General features: G+C 48.5%; 1 protein-coding gene across 1 annotated transcript in view; it reads left to right on the forward strand.

Moving 5' to 3' along the window:
• The window catches only part of PLXNB1 (plexin B1), a 49,150-nt gene that overhangs the window by 26,175 nt on the left and 6,137 nt on the right, over positions 1-16,838 (forward strand). Inside the window, 16 exon segments of the mRNA XM_068408614.1 lie at positions 3,355-3,491; positions 4,125-4,301; positions 4,499-4,667; positions 5,811-6,053; positions 7,400-7,576; positions 7,900-8,048; positions 8,437-8,537; positions 9,355-9,572; positions 9,771-9,949; positions 10,692-10,758; positions 11,341-11,487; positions 11,970-12,147; positions 13,678-13,781; positions 14,477-14,561; positions 15,287-15,453; positions 16,523-16,683. Coding sequence (XP_068264715.1) covers positions 3,355-3,491; positions 4,125-4,301; positions 4,499-4,667; positions 5,811-6,053; positions 7,400-7,576; positions 7,900-8,048; positions 8,437-8,537; positions 9,355-9,572; positions 9,771-9,949; positions 10,692-10,758; positions 11,341-11,487; positions 11,970-12,147; positions 13,678-13,781; positions 14,477-14,561; positions 15,287-15,453; positions 16,523-16,683 — 2,459 coding nt within the window.

Genomic DNA, 16,838 nt, shown 5'->3' on the forward strand with positions numbered 1-16,838 from the left:
TTAGTTAGGCTCACTTCGGCCTCCAATACAGATAACACTTGAGATCCTCCTGTTACTCCTGAAATGCTGATAGATTCTGCCCCTTTATGATCCGATGGCATTAGGGTGCACTGTGCACCAGTGTCTACCAGGGCTCGATACCTTTGTGGTTTTAATGTGCCAGGCCATCGAATCCACACAGTCCAATAAATCCGGTTGTCCCTCTCCTCCACCTGGCTGGAGGCAGGGCCCCCCTAATTAAGAAATGGATTCATGCTGCTCACAGGGACTGGACCTTCATTTCTCCTATTCACACTTGGGAAAAAGTGATTTGAGGCCCATCTCCCCTGACTGGGGTCCTGCTCACTGGTAACTGGAGCAGCCATCCTCCTAGAAAAATTCTCTCTGGTATTTCTTTTAGCTTGCAACTCACGTACTCGTGCCTGTAGGGTACTGGTAGGTTGTCCATGCCATCTGCTCATGTCCTCCCCATAACCACGCAGGGCAAACCACAGGATACCTCGTGATGTGTTCCTTTTCCTTTGAGCTGGTCCTGTAGGAGAACGTTTTCTCTTAACAGCTGCAACGCGCGCCTGTGTAGGTAGAGAGTCAAGTTTATTCTCGATCATGGACAGTTTGTCTGACAGTTGTTTAAATGAGTCCTTGTTCTCCTTAGTCAGTTTTTCCACAGCCGAGATGCGTGCCTGCAGTGGGGAAGAAATACTATCTTCATACTGTCGCATACAGTTAGCCATTTCGCCCACACTAGATCGTGCCATAGCATCTTCTCCCCATACTAATATTGACAATGTATGGGTATATGTCGGTGGAGCATTCTTCACAACCTTCCGGAACATGGATCGGTTGCATTCCACTTCATCAGGATCTACAGGATCTACAATGTCCCGTGGGTGTCTATAAATGATCTCTTGCACAGCCAGTTCTCTAAGGTAGTTAATACCTTTTTCTATAGTGGTCCATTTGCTTAGGTGGCTCATAACATCATCTTTATAGGGATACCTGCTCTTTACAGCTGACAAGAGTCGCCTCCAGAGACTGACAGTGTTTGACTTTCTTGCGAGCGCTTTATCAATACCACCATCTCTGGACAGGGATCCCAACTGTCTGGCTTCTCTGCCATCCAATTGCATGCTGTCTGCCCCATTATCCCAGCATCGGAGCAACCAGGTAATAATAGGTTCACTGTCATAACGGCTGAAGTCTTTCCTTATATTTCTCAGGTCCTTCAGGGATAAGGAGTGGTAGGTTATCTCTACGTCCGAGTCCTCTTGTGATAGTTCTGCTTTAGAAGGGCCTTTCTTCTGTGATGGGTCTGCTTTAAAAGGACAATCAAGGGAACCCCCATCTGTGTCGGGCCCTAACTCTGCCTGAGAAGGGCCCTCACCTGGGTCATATGATGGCTCTGTCTTAGAAGGCTCTGAGTCATCATCCTTCTCTTCACGAGCTGATTTCTTTTGGTATTTCTTCCTGGTTACAGGAGCAATTGGTACAGATTCGATAGATGCTGGGGTCTGAGTAGATGCAGTGGCTGTCGTGGGAGTGCTGAGAGTCTGAGTAGCTGCAGTGGCCATCTTGGGGGGTGTAGCAGCTGTGGTACAGGCTGCCAAGGTTTCAGTGGGTTGAGTGGCTGTAGCAGCAGTACACACTGTAGGATCTGAGGTGGCTGCATAACACCTACAACTGTCCCTGCATCGATATTTAATCTTATCCCACATCAGAAACACATTCAGGACAACCAAAAATAAAAACATGCCACCTAGACAGCACCATCCTAATTTCGCAAAATCTAGTGGAATCAGCTTGGCAGAAAAGGAGAAGGTGCTATTTCCCAAAGTAAAACTGGAAGTGTAATCATTAACAGAATCAGCTAAAGGACGCTTGGAGCGTGCAGATGAAGTTGCTGCTACTGATTCGCGATTAAAGCTGCCCATCATTGTGTCATAGAGATAAGAGATCGGAATATTAACTGCCCAGTTTATCACAGCATAAATCAGTATCAAACCCCATACCAAAACAATACATTTCGACCAGCACCCACTGCTAAACTGCATGTAAACATTCATAAGAAGCAAGCAATAACACAGTGCCCACGGCAGGTAAGGCATCATTGCAATACTCAACTGTGAAAGAAACTCCATAAAAAGATGAGATAACACAGCATTCAAAAATGACATCACCATCTTCACTATCTGTTTTAACTTTCCAACCCCTCATAAATCTCAAAGGAAGAAATGTGATATTCTCTCAGCTGAGCTCTCTGTGTCTCCTCCCACCAGAGCCAGGATTCAACTTATCAGAGTAACCTGTTGGAGCTTCTCTCGAGCCCCACGTTGGGCGCCAATAAATCTGTCACGGTTTAAAGCTGGGCCAGCTATTAACCAGGTGGCAGATGCTCTCTGTTAACCCTCTCCCCCCCCCCCCCAAGGGAAAGGGAAAGGGAAAAGGGAGAGAGACTTATGGGTTGGAAAGTTAAAACAGTTTTAATAAACTAGAATAATGAAAAAGAATATAATAACAATAATAATAGAAATAACCAAATATATACAAATATGTACAAAACCAAGATCAAGAGCTTGGAAATCCTCCTCAGGCAGAGTTGCTCCCCCCAGTACAGGCAGAGGGGAAAAGGCAGTACCTCCCCCCAGCACAGACAGAGAGCAAAATGCAGTAGCTCCACCCAGCACGGGCAGAGGGCAAAATGCAATAGCTCCACTGCCATCACACCTGCAGGCTTTTAACTGGAGATTTGGCAAAGCTGGTACCAATCAGTGGGAGACAGGAGGGCCCCTCCCTCCTGGGCCCCACCTCCAGGAGGCAGTGGGTTAGTGATAAACAGGAAAGTGAGAATGACATGTATGGGATGGAATACCTTGCTGGTCAATCCTGGGGCACCTGCCTCGTCCACTACTCCCTGCAGGTACAACCCCCTTCGGCTCTTTACTCGTAAGCAGTGACCTTGGGTTCTCTAAGACTATTTGGCCTGGTTTGAGCCAAACCAGGACATCCAGTTACTGATGTGAACAATCCCTTTGAACTGTTAATCCTTGGGTTTGTGTGTGAGGCTCACAGCTCTGCTGTTTGTAGCATCCATCTGCCTTTTGCAGTCCGTGGAAAGACTGGTCCCCAATTCGTGGTTCTTGCTGATGTGATTGATCCCTCCGCTGTTGCCTCTGCTCCGTAAGGTAGCTGCTGGAGCCTAGCTGGGGCCTGCCTGTGATTGGGATCTACAGCTTCTATTTTCAGAGCGCTGGAGGTCACTGAACATGTTCTGCTGTTACCTTGCCTTATCTTTTGAGGTCCTTGTCACTCACCTCCTCTTTTTTTTTTCTTTTTTTTTTTTTTCCCCTATTCTAGAACCCAGAGCTGAAATCCATTGTTCCAACTCAGGGGCCCAAAGCAGGAGGAACCTGCCTTACCCTTCTGGGCTCAAAGCTGCTGACTGGGCATCCTAGTGAGATCAGTGTCCTGCTTGGAGACCTCCCTTGCCACATGTAAGATCAGAGCCTGCCTATGTGCTGCCTGTGCACTGCCCTGAGTCCTTCCAAGAGCCCTGCAGGGTGTGATGCTGCCTGGCTCAGCCCTTAGCACAGGCTGTTGGAGCTCTGCTCTCCTCTGTTCTAGGAGATCCTCCCCTTGAGGGTCACGGCAGCAACCTCGACCATCTTACATTCCTGCCCACGTTCCCTTGGACGTGAACAGTGCCATATGGCCTCTGTTCTGCATGTCTCTTGGCAGGACTGTACCCCATCTTGACAGCTCTGCTTTTACTGATGGGGAACTGCAGTTGGCTCCTGCAAACTAACGCTAAGAGCTGCTTGTTCTCTTGCATCCTCGGACACACACACCTGACAGCACTGCTGGTGAGAAGGTGCACGTGCCTTGGTAGCATGCTTTCTCTTCAGTCTGCACAGTGGCTGTACCTGCTTTTTGTCCATGTGCTGCTCACTGGCAACTGCCGGGCAATTATTACTTGCTTAGACAAGGCACAAGACCTTTCAGCATTAAATTTAGGAAAACAACAGAAGAGGTTTGCAGACTGTCTGCAAAGAGCAAGGCATAGTACTATAAAATCTGTCTCTGCAGTGGCTGTGTTAATCCCTTCTTCTCTATTCTATCTCTCCAAGCCTCTCTGAGATGACTGAGGATCAGTTGGCATGCCAGACAAGTCCCAGCAATGTGTCCGCAGAACTCCCAGTCACCATCAAATACGGGGACCAAGAGCGGAGACTGGAAGGATCCCTCTTCAAATATACTCTGGATCCCAACATCACTTTTGCAGAGCCACCTAAAAGCTTCCTCAGGTAGAAAGACTGAGTGCACCTTCCCCAGGGCTGTGTGCTGGGGCAGGTACTACAGAACCACTGACATCTGTTTGTTGAGTTGCGCTTTGGAGTAAAGCCAGGCTTGTAGGAATGAGCATAAGCAGAAGGGTGGGAGCATGGGCAAGACAGAGCAAATGAATAATAGGAGGGTGAGATCAGCTACTTTTCTCTTTCAGTGGAGGGAGAGTGCTCAGAGTTCATGGCTACAACTTGGATGTTGTACAGAAACCGAAGATTCGAGTTACAGTTTCTCCATCTGAACGCCGGCGCCGAGGACTGGGACGATGGCGCAGAATCATCCCAGACAACGAGTGCCCTGAGGATGCTCTGTGCAGCGTCCAGCAGGTAGCATGGCAAAGTGCTCAGTGGAGCTGAGGGTGCATAAGGGTTGATGTGTTGTTCTGGAGAGGTGGACCTTCTGCCCATAGGGCTTTTCCCCCCGCCTTGCCGTTATCTGCTTGGATCGTACCAACAGTCTTGGCCAACTGGAAGTGTTCTCTGCCAGACTGAGAGGTTAAGCACTTTCACAAGCATCTCCATGAGTTGAGTCTGCCTCTGCTTAGAGATGTGCAGGACTTGTGATGTGGGACAGAAACAGCAGGGCAGCAGCATGGAGATAAAGAAGTGTACAGCTGAGCCAGAGAGCTTGCGTGGCTCAGCATGTCCATGCTCCAGACTCTTCCTTTTGCATAGTTCAGTCCATCTCTGTAGTCCCTGGGCTCTCTTTCACTCTCAGGTACAAAACCAGGCAGGGTTCAGTGACATTACCAGTTCCACCAACATTTTCTGCTCTACTGCTGCCAGTGTCCTGAGATGGGTCACTACAGAGGTATTGATGTGACCATCAAGGTCACAGAGCATGCAGCAGGATTTGCAGAGATCAAGGGTGTTTGGCAGCTAAAGTACAAGAAGGATTTGCATTATTAGTGCAAATGATGGAGGGCTTCCTGTACAAAACTGGGAGAATATGCTCCTGATGCATGTGCATCAGTAATAGCTGGGTTTGCCCGTGTTCTTAGGAAGGTATTTGTGGCTGTAGGGGAGAAAAAAAAATTGACTCTAATGCTTTCACCAAATGTATAAAACATGTTGAACCGGACAAAGGAACACTTCTTTCACAGAAACATTCAGGCTAGGAAATCAGCCTTGCTTCAAAGATCTTTGGTCCTGTTCTGTCAGAGCAGGGAGATCTAAAGCTGATGTTTCTCCAGAATTTGCTGCTGGGGGGCTGTCAGAGCTGATTCCCACTGCTGAGACCTAGGTACCTGCAACAAAACCAGGGCTGTGAAAACTTTCTTTAAAAGAATGTGGGGAATTCCTCAGATCTTGGACTTTTCCCTCTACAACTAAGCAGAGTTCCTCTGGCATTGCTCCAGATGAGAGGAATGCAGACTGGCCCCAGATTGCTCAGGGCTGGGAAGTGTTGCAAAGCTGCAGGAGAAGCATTAGCATTTCACTACTGACACTTTTTTTGCCTTTTGCATTTAGTTTGAAGAACCATGTCTCGTTAACTCCTCCTACCTGATCCTGTGCAAAACTCCAGCCATTAACCTGCTGTTGCGGAGTGTCCGTATCAAACTGGAATTTATTCTGGATAATCTGAGCTTTGATTTCAACTCATTGCATCCCATGCCCTTCTCTTATGAAGTCAACCCCATCCTAAAACCACTGAATGCTGAAGACCCTGCCAAACCATATCGTCACAAGCCAGGAAGCGTCATCTCTGTGGAGGTAACACAAAAACTAGTTGGAAATAATGTTCCTTGTACAAAGTTGTTTCTAACCTAAGTGTTTTAAATTGGTGTCATGCAGCATCTGAGGTTTTAAAGCATTTGGCAGGCTTACAGCCTGTCATAGCACACCTACTTCAGCCTATGAGAAATGGTACATAAGAAGAGGAAAAGGAGTGCATCAAAAAAGCCTCTTGAGTCCATAAATCATTGTTAAGGGCTTGTGGAAACTTCCGTGCTTTTCTATTTTTAATCCTAATAAACTATTTGTGTATGAGACATTAGTATGAAATAAACCCCACATCCTATTCTCAGCTGCCAGCTTTTTCATAACTTAAGATTCCTCTAGAAGTAACTTAGGAGTAAAAGAATCCTGGCAGTAGGGAAGGCCTGTTACTAGGTGGAGGTAGGAAAATCACTCTTTAAAGATGTTGTGGAAGGGCAGAGTGGCTAATGGTTTTTTCTGCACACGTGAGAAAAATCTCTGAGGTATTTCTTTTGTATGGAAAGGTACTTTCTGGTCCAGTACTCATTAAGAAAGTTAATGACTGCAGCTGGAGATGCACTTTCTCCACTTGTTCTTTTTTCACATATGAGTAAAAACTGTGAGAACGCACTAGTCTAGAAATGTCTAGGCTGCTGCTATTGGGATCTGAATGCATCTTGGAGAAGTAGGGCAATTTGAGAAGCCTGAAAGAGAACTAACAAGGTGCAAGCTTTCGAAGAGCAAGGAGGTTGATCTACCAACCTGTCAGGATACCCTGACAGAGCTGCGGGCAAAAGCATGAAACCGCTGCTGCAGGATTCAGCTTAGAAAGCATTGAAACATAAAAATGTAATTAACATCAGTCAGCATGGTTTTATTAAAAAGAAAAGGTCTTAATCCCCCAAAATTAAAGCAGATTTGTGTAGCAGATAAGAACAATAGCATAAATGCGTTACACCTTTGAAAGGCATTGATTGACTCACCTGAGTGCTTAGGTTGACTGACATGAGACACTGCCTATTTAAATAAACACACATCACATGGATGTATCTGCACATGCACACAGAGTGAAGAGTTGGGCTTAGTCGTACTGTGGCTGAAGAGCCTTAAGACGACAGGCTATTTATAACTGTAATTATGCAGCATGGTACGGGTCCTAAAGCTATAATTTAAATCGTATGCAAGGGAATTTTTTAGCTTACAAAATGAACTTCTGCAGCCAATGCAGATGCGAGCCTAGTCAGAGAAGAAAAAAGGCTGCTTTCATCCTATGGTGTTGGTCTCCTCCATCTTCTCTGGAGCCATCGAAATGCAGAGTTGTTTTGTCCCTGATTTGATGTGCTGTTCCACACCTGTTTCAGGGGGAAAATCTAGATCTGGCTATTTCCAAGGATGAAGTTATGGCCATGATTGGGGAAGGAATCTGTGTGGTGAAGACACTAACAAGGCATCATCTCTACTGTGAGCCTCCCTCTGAGCAGCCAGCTCCACGGCACCGCACGAAGCGGGAGGGCACAGACTTGCTCCCAGAGTTCACGGTAGGGAAGCAACGGGAGTACTGCGGGAAATCCTGTTGTTTGAAGCACAAGCAAGAAGTAGTGGTGGAAGCAGGGGGTGGGAAGGGAAGTGAAAGAAAGGCAGAAGCCCTGGTGGGAGACAGGGGAGATACCAGGGGTGGCAAGGAGCTGCTCTTGTTCTCTACTCTACCCTTATGTGCCAAACATTGCCTGAAAGCAGATGGTATAGCTGGATTCAGGAGTTGTTGCTAGAGAGCTGTATGCCACCTGTACCCATTCTGGAGAAGCCCTGTGGCTTTGCATTGCTGCACTGAGCTTACGTCGTGGCACATGCTTTCTTACAGGTACAGATGGGAAACCTGAACTTCCTTCTGGGCCGAGTGCAGTATGACACAGAAAGCCAGCTCACCTTCCCACTGGAGGCACAGATTGGTTTGGGTGTCGGTGCGTCCTTTGTGGCACTGATTGTTCTGGTCATCGTGTTCATATACAGGTGAGAAACTCTGGCATTGTATGAAGCCTTTAAGTTCCTCTACAACATTATTCAGTGCGTGTGGCCAAGTGTGTACATCTTGGGCCTAAACAAGGTCCCAGTTTTCTTTATTTTGTGCCAAACTCTGAGCCCCTGGTATTGTTGGATGTGTGAGGCATGTTGCACCTCCTGGTCACAGCCTGCACTGTGGTTCATTCAGAGCCCCCCACCTAATGGGTGCTCCAAGAGACATGTCTAGTTTACAGAACACTGTTTGGTATCCTGTAAAGATGTTCAGCAGAAATCACCTTAACGCCAATTGCCCTGGAGTCTTTGGCAGCAACACAAAGGTTGGCAAGGACAATACTTGGGCTAGGGCCACTGGGAACAGTTCTGCTTCTTATTGCAGGAGGAAGAGCAAACAGGCTCTCAGGGATTACAAGAAAGTTCAAATCCAGCTGGAAAATCTGGAAACAAGTGTTCGGGACAGATGCAAAAAGGAATTCACAGGTGAGTCACAGAGCTCCTAGGTTCTTGCAGCTTCAGGGAAGCTTGGAGAACCACTCTCAGCCCTACCTCTCTTTCCCTTCCTGCATACTTGTTTGGGTAGCTCAGAGCAGGCAATAACTTTATCCTGTGCTAATGTGTTGAAACAGATAGCCAAGTTCTTCCATCTTTAATTCTTCTCTTTAATTCAGAGCACAGTGATCTATACTGACCCCTCTGATTCTCCAGTTCATCCTCCAGACTCAGATGAAGAGCTAAAGGTCAAGACAGTGCACTTGGAAAGACCTTAAGGACAGCTAGTCCTGTCTGTGTAGGGCAAGTTGAATTACACCCCATATTTGGGCCTGCAAACCTTGTACTTCAGCTGCTTACAGCAGTGAACCCTTATTGGGAGACCTGGGGTTCTAAAACTGCATGTGACTCAGACTGTGATCTCCAACTAATGTGGGAAGCAGTGAGGAACCAGGAGTTCTCTGATACTCTGTCTCTGATGTAGGTAATGCCTGTAACCACAGATCTGTGCTGAACAGTGCCTTCCTCTTTAGAAAGCTGGAAGCCAGCCCTCAACTGTAAATGAGAATAATCACCAAATTCACCTTCTGGTTCCTCCCCAAGCCTGGAAGCTTCCTAAAGCAGTTTCTCCCAGTGCCTAGTCTAGTTTTAAATGTTCTAGGAGTGGGATCCCAATGTGCCTCTTCCTGACAGACAACATTCTTCCTCAGTCCCATCCTGCTGGCCCTAGTCTTGCATTCACCTCATGCTCTGCACAGTCAGTTTTGTCATCATGTAGTCAACCTCATGGGTATTTCCTTTCCCTCAGACCTGATGACTGAGATGATGGACCTCACAAGTGACCTTGTGGGCACAGGAATCCCCTTCTTGGACTACAAGTCCTATGCAGAGCGCATTTTCTTCCCGGGCCACCGTGAGTCACCACTGCAAAGGGACCTGGACATCCCTGAGTGCCGGCGGCAAACTGTGGAGCAGGGCTTGGTCCAGCTCTCCAACCTGCTCAACAGCAAGCTCTTCCTCACCAAGGTATTGTCCCTCTCGCTGCTTGCAGGCTGCTCTGGGGTCAGGGCCATGTCAGGTGCAGCTGGTGGCAGGAAGCGGGCAGTGTGTGTTAAAGTTGGTTCCTGAATAGCTCCCTGCAGCACTGCTGCTTCCCAGAGCCAGCAGCTGTGACTGCCTTGTTTTCAGCAGATTCACACACTGGCTTCTCTCTCCTCCCACCAGTTCATCCACACTCTGGAAATCCAGCGCACTTTCTCCCCAAGAGACCGGGCCTATGTGGCATCATTGCTCACTGTGTCACTGCATGGGAAGCTGGAGTACTTCACTGACATCCTTAAAACGCTCCTGAATGACCTTGTGGAGCAGTATGTGGCCAAGAACCCCAAGCTGATGCTGCGGAGGTGAGTGAGCCAGCCATGGTTCCGCTGCTAGCTACCCGAGGAGACAGAGCCTTTGTGTCCAGCTGGAAAACTCTGAAACTCCTGTGAGCAGGATAACATCATGGCATGGGCTGCAGCTGTAAGACCAGCGTGTGTCCAAAAAACATGCATCAAACTGGAGGAAGCAGTAACAATGATACCCCTCTCTCCAGTCAGCAATTGGCAGGGATTATAGCAGTAAAGGTGCAGAAAGAGCAGGAAGATGGAGTTGCCCACCCCAAATTCCTCTTCTTTTGAAGCTGCTGTACATTAACTCTCTCCTTGTGTTCAGGTACTAGGGCTTTGCCAAGTCTGCTAATCTCACTTTGCTTTTTAGAGGTCCCTGGGCTTGCAGTCATGCCAAGTTTGGAAGCTAAACTGAAATATCTCCTGTGTTTGGATCCCCATTAGCCTCCTGTCTGGTCCATCCTTCTGATCTGGACAGATTTCCCTTGTTTGAGACCTACTAGAGGCTTTCCTCTGTCCCCTGCTTGCTTGTCTCTCTACTTCTGTAATTTGGTGCCTCCTTCAGGCTGAAAAGTGCCTCAAATAAGTGGTATCAAAAGCATTAACCTTACTGGTCTCTAAAGTCCTTTCTTCCCCCCTCTCACTCGATCCTGTATCATCATTTAGTGTGCCCTTTTCTCAAGGGGAGCGATCTTTATGTCCAAATCCCTCCCTACTCTGCACCGTATTCCTGTGACCAACTCATGCTCTCTTTCAGGACAGAAACAGTGGTAGAGAAGCTGTTAACCAACTGGATGTCCATCTGCCTGTATGCATTTGTTAGGGTGAGCTCTTTGTCCCTTTGTGGTGTAGAGGGGCCGAAAGAGGGGAGACAGCCACAGCTTTGCTCTGTGCCTCGCTCATAGCTGACAGAGTGCCAGAGTTATCCCCGTTTCAGGGTGGGGAATGGGAGAGCTGGGCTGCTCACTGGGGAGAGGTATGCGTGAATCAGCGTTAATACCACTCGGTGTTTCCAGGATGTTTCGCCAGATCGTGGAGGGCTCAGTGTAGCTCCTTTATCCTGAGACACGCTGGCCATAGGCTGATCTGCGCATGGGGAGGACAGATTCTGATCTAATTCCTTTCCTGGAGAGGGGGTGGCAAGGAGAGTCTCTCAGATCAGTGATGCGAAGGCAGGGCGATGCCTTGGTCTTGTGCATCCACCTGGTGTTGGCCCATGCTCTTTCCCTGTGCATGGAGCAGGAGCTGTCAGCAGAGGCTCTGTCTTTGCCTGCTGTGGCTTAACTTGTGGTATCCTCAGTCCTGCTCCTCCTCTGCTTGGGTGTCCGTGTTTCCAAGCCCTTGGGCTCTGCTGGGAGGAGCAAGCTGAATTTCTCTCAGGTGAAACTCCTTCCTTTCTGTGCCAGGATTCTGTTGGGGAGCCCCTTTACATGCTGTTTCGAGGAATCAAGCACCAGGTGGACAAAGGGCCAGTCGACTGGGTGACAGGGAAAGCCAAATATACCCTGAATGACAATCGCCTTTTGAGAGAGGACCTAGAGTATCGGACTCTGGTAAGCACCAAATCTTTTGTTCCCTCTGGGCTCTCCGATGTGACAGGGCTGAATGTCTCTGCTCCCATTATTGAAGCAGAAGTGCAGCATCCTGCTGCTGTCTCCTGGGAGCCAGGTTCATCCCAGCAGCACAACTCCACACGTGAGCAGGAGCTCTGGTAAATCAGGCACTTTTACCCTAGGCTGATAGGAGCCATCACCACAGTAATCTGGTGTATGTGCTGTGCCCTGTGTCTAGAAATAAGGGGGTGAAATTGCTGATGGCACATCGAAGCCCTTCCCCAATGCTGTTGAACTTGCTTCCAGCTCTTGACAGGAGACTGAGAACATGGTGTTTAATATCTGTGATGTTTTCTTTTCTAAAACTCTTCCAGTGAAAGGACTAGCTGTTAACGTGCCCTAATGCCAACCATCGAAGGTGTAAATGTGCCAGATGTAATCTTACCAGCTGAGTAGCTGTGACCTTTTCTTTTCTTCCCCAGACCTTAAATGCTTTGACACAAGCAGGAGTAGCTGCAGGAGGGGCAGAGGACTCCCAAGGGATTTCTGCGAAAGTGTTAGACTGTGACACCATAACACAGGTGAAGGAGAAAATCCTAGATCAGATCTATAAAGGGACGCCATACTGTCACCGACCAGACCCAGACACCCTGGACCTCGGTGAGCAGCACTCCTTGGTGCCAAAACTCAGTGAGGAAGTGGAAGAGTGGTCGTTTGCTATCTGTGCACAGCACCCTGGCATGCATGACGTTTGTCATTCTCTGCTGAGCGTGCAGAGTCACTGACCGAGGATCTTGCACTCTGGCTGGACCCAACAGGGCATGAGGCAGGAAAGAGGCTAACAGCGAGAGGCAGAGGTGGGAAAGCAGCAGCTGGGTCCAGCCCCTTCCATTTCATGGTGTTCTTTGCCAGACTTGGATGAGGGCAATGGCTTGGGCAAGGGGACACAGGAAAAAAAACCCATGGAGAACATGTAGGCGGGGAGGATGATTTGAGTGCCGTGCAGAGATGCTATAGTCATAGACTGGCTCTTCCTGCCAGTGCAGTCCATGGCAGCATCTCAGTAATGTATGTCAGGGAGGGTTTTGCCCATAGTGGTTAATGAAAGGTAGGACTTAACGTTGTGGGGGAAACCACTCAGTTTTCCATCTTCTTCATTCTTTGGCTGTTGCTGAATAGTGGTGACATTTATAGATGAGCAGGTATTGGGGCAATAGCAGGTAATAACGACTATGGGTGCATATTTGTGGTTGGAATCACCTGCTTGAAGGGGCACAATCTGACAGAATTCATAGGAACTTGGTAAGTGTCAGGTGAGAGACCTCGGTGGCCAGGCAGCCGCCTGCCCTGTGCTCTAGGAGACTGTCCTGTGGCTGCAGGACTCTGTTATAGGTACTGGCTCAGATTATGCTGTCTGTGAAACAGCACAGATAAAGGTTGACCAGGATCAGCAGGTGTGTAACAAGGGATATGGCAGGTCAAAGCAAGGCAGTGATCTCACAGGTGCTGTGCTCTGAGGCAGGACCACTACTAGAACCAGATTTTGCTGTTCACTCTCAAGGAGAATGTGGAAATAACAGGGACAAATGCAAAGAACTTAGAATTGTCCTGGGGATGGAAAGCAAACCTTGAAAGGGTTTAAGAGCTTAACATCTTCAGCTTGTTGAAGAGAAGGCTGATGGGCGACTTGATGCCTTTATAAATGGAGAAAAATATCTGACATTAAAGGCTTTCTGGCCTTAAGTTCTGAGAGGCTGCAGACTTTTCTGTTAATCCTCTTCCTTCAACGTGGTGGATAGACTGAATTGGCAAATCATGCCCCTTTTATTCAGGACAGTCAAACCTGAAGTGGTCTCTGAAAAGCTGCAGAAGAAAATGTTAGTTATTTGGTAACTGGGTAAAAAACTCAGTGCCAGTAGGTGCAAAGGATTTATGTGCAGAAAATTAATCCTGGGTGTTTCCATACACAGATGATTTGGATGCATGCATCACAACAGTGTGTCCATGGGAACTTTCTCCTATTCCCTGACTGTTGGGCTGATGAACTCCCAGCCCTCCCATGATGCTGATGTAGCTTGAGCATTAGTCTTCTCTGGCATAGAGTTCCACTAGTTCAGATTGAAGCGCAACAGACTTCAGGGATGCCTCAACAGTTTATCTTTTCATTTTTCTGTGTTTTAATGGCTGTAGAGTGGAGATCAGGGCTGGCAGGTCATCTGATACTGTCTGATGAGGATGTGACATCTGTTGTTCAGGGAACTTGGAAACGCCTGAACACTCTTCAGCATTACAAGGTCAGAACTCAGTCTACCATTGCCTTGTCTCCCCTCTCCACACTGTTACACTCTCCACTCCCTCTTCTCACACTGTTACACTCTTATTTGTGGCTCTGGCTCCTGGTGGATCACTGTCAAAAGATTGGAGATTTCTTGCAGCAGCATACTCAGATTAACAGCATGCTGTGGCCTGCACTCTGACTTCAACAAGCATAGCCCTCTCCTCAACCTGTACCTGAGACGTGGGCAGGTGCAAAGCTTGGGAGGAGACACATGAGTTCATGCCTGGTGGCTGTTGCAATGAAGGTGGTGCTGCTAGATCTGTTAATATTCCAGTCCAAACCTGTTAGCAGGTGATGGCACACTGATCCGCAGATAGCTTCAAGGAAAGGAAAGAGGGTTTTTTTTTTAGCTACCTTGCACCAATGTGTCATATCTTGCACCAATATGCCATATCTTGCTGCAACATGTTCTAGATATGAATGACCTCCGTCCCTGAGTGTTATCATCTTCATTGTCCTCTGCACATCAGTTTAATTGGTACAAACAAGATTCTCCCACCATCAGGAAAGGCAGTGATTGTGCCCCAAAATCCCTGTTCCTATCCCTATTTCTAGCAACGGTACAGTCTGTTTTGGTCTACAAGCGTTTGCCTGTTGTGCTGATGAGAAACATGCCATTTGTCTTGAATGCTGATTTTTGCTTGTGTGCAGGTGCCTGATGGAGCAACAGTAGCACTGGTGCCACGCTTGACCAAGCACATCCACAGGGAGAACCAGGATTATATCCCAGGAGAGAGTGAGTTTGATGTCCCGTTCTCATAAAATGATTTTATAGCATTTGCCAGTTAGTGGGGCAAGACTCTTGCCACAGCCCCAGCTTTCTGGTGCTACAGAAGGCTGATGGGTGATTTAGACCCTCGTAGGATTGTCAGGAAATAGAAAACCTGGGCAGATGAGATGAGAGAAAAGCAAAAGAGTGTAAAAGCAGAGGATAGTGAGGCTGGGCATGACAAATGCAGGATAAGCACAGTTCTCTCATTCTGACTCTAGGGGAGAGTGCAGTCTGCAACTTGTAGGAATGTACTAACCTCAGGTGCTGAGCAAGGCCTGAGGGTGGTGATGGGACCCCAGGCAGTTACCTCACTGCCTGGCACAGTGAACAGCTCCATGGATATTCCTGTGGCATGAAAGGCACAGGCTGCAGCTTAACACGTTCAAATTGGACGTGGAAAAAAAACTTCAGCAAAAGGGTGGTGCAGCCCTGGAGCAGACCATTGGGGTGGTGGGGGATCTCTGTCTGGGGAAGTTTACAAGACCTTGAAGGTTTTGGGTGGACAAAGGCCACCTGATGTAGTACTAGCAACAGTTGTGCTCTGTGCAGAAGGCTGGACAGAGGCCTCCAGAGGTTCCTTCCCATTTGTGTTTCTAACATACTGTGAAGTCTTGCTTCCTTGGGGCTCACCTGGCCAAGCTCTACTGTGACAGAACCGACACTCACGTCTAAACAATTGCTTGGTTTAGAAACACCAATGCTGGAGGATGCCGATGAAGGTGGGATCAAACTTTGGCACCTGGTAAAACCAACAGAAGAGCCAGAGCTTCCCAAGCATCGGCGTGGGAGCTTAAGAGATCGGGAGCGAGCCAAGGCAATCCCGGAGATCTATCTGACACGTCTGCTCTCAATGAAGGTGAGAAGCAGCACAGACTGTGTTGTGCTTGGGATCCTGCCTTCCTCCATATCCCCCGGCAGATTGTAGGGATATGTATGAAGATGAAGAGCCCCTTTGCCTGGGTTGATGCATGTGCTGGTTGTTTCCCCTCCAATCCCAGCACTGCAGTGCCAGACTTATACTCCTACTAATGGGTTAAGTTTTGCAGAGCCTCTGGGAGAGTGAGAAGTGGTTTTATCCCTGTGTCCACCCCATATTTGTCTTTGTGTGTCCCACAGAAAAAAGCAGGTACCCTGTGCTTCACAGCAGTTTCTTTGGCAGCAGTGTCCACTGGGCTGCCATGTCTGCTCACCTTCCACGCCACCCAGGGCCAAGCAGATAGGACTGACCTGTTACCTGCTGCAGCAAGGTGATGCTAATAGTACACACCAGCCATGTACAGATTCAGCTGCAGTCATAAATCAGGCATAGCACCTGCTGACATTCTCCTTTTTGCTTTATTCCAGTGTCATTGTTTAAAAATTGACCCAGAAACTTGTCTCTCTGCTTTGTTCTCAAGAAAGGATCAGCTTTTGGCATCCAGGTTCCCCAGCAATGCCCCACTTGCAGTAGTACCATTCCTCAAGGGACAGCCCAGGCACTTTGCCAGGCAGTGCCTGTGTTCTGCCTACATTTACTGAACTTCCTCTTGCTGCAGAGCAAACCCCTTCTCCTTGTCCCTGTCCGGCTGAACCCAGCTGCTGGCAGCCAGCAGCCCCCCTCCCCTAGGCAGTCTCTGCGGTTCAGTGCCATTCCATCACGTCACAAGCTCCCTCCCCTGTAGCCATCCCCCTTAGCTGCAGTGGCTCTGAGTATATCTGACTCCCCTCCGTGTTTTGCTTTGTTCATGAGCTTCTCCTGTCCTCAGTTCTGAAACTGCTGGGGCCTCCTTTCTCTGTTGCTGCTGCTCCCTGCAGTGGAGGGGAGGTAGCTTTGAGGGGAGGGGAGGTTGCTGAGCAGGAGAGAGGGTAACCTCTCATCTGCGTGAGGCTTGGGCTCTCCGCTGTCCTCTGCCTGTGCTGACTCTGTCCTGCTCGGCTTTCCACAGGGCACTCTGCAGAAGTTTGTGGATGACTTGTTCCAGGTGATCCTCAGTACCAACCGCCCTGTCCCCCTGGCAGTCAAATATTTCTTTGACCTGTTGGATGAGCAGGCAATACACCACGGGATCGCAGACCCTGAGACCATCCACATCTGGAAGACAAACAGGTATGGTGTTCCCGTGGGCCCCAGGGGAGGCACTGCTATGCTGTCTAGAGCTGATCGCTTGCAAAGTGACAACCACCTTTGCCTACTGAGGAGCAGCAAAATGGGAGTGCAAGGCAGCAGAGCATGGTGTGAAAAGCTGGTTTTGCTGGGAGGGC

The sequence above is a fragment of the Nyctibius grandis genome, chromosome 10 (genome assembly GCF_013368605.1).
Source record: "Nyctibius grandis isolate bNycGra1 chromosome 10, bNycGra1.pri, whole genome shotgun sequence".
Taxonomy (NCBI): domain Eukaryota; kingdom Metazoa; phylum Chordata; class Aves; order Nyctibiiformes; family Nyctibiidae; genus Nyctibius; species Nyctibius grandis.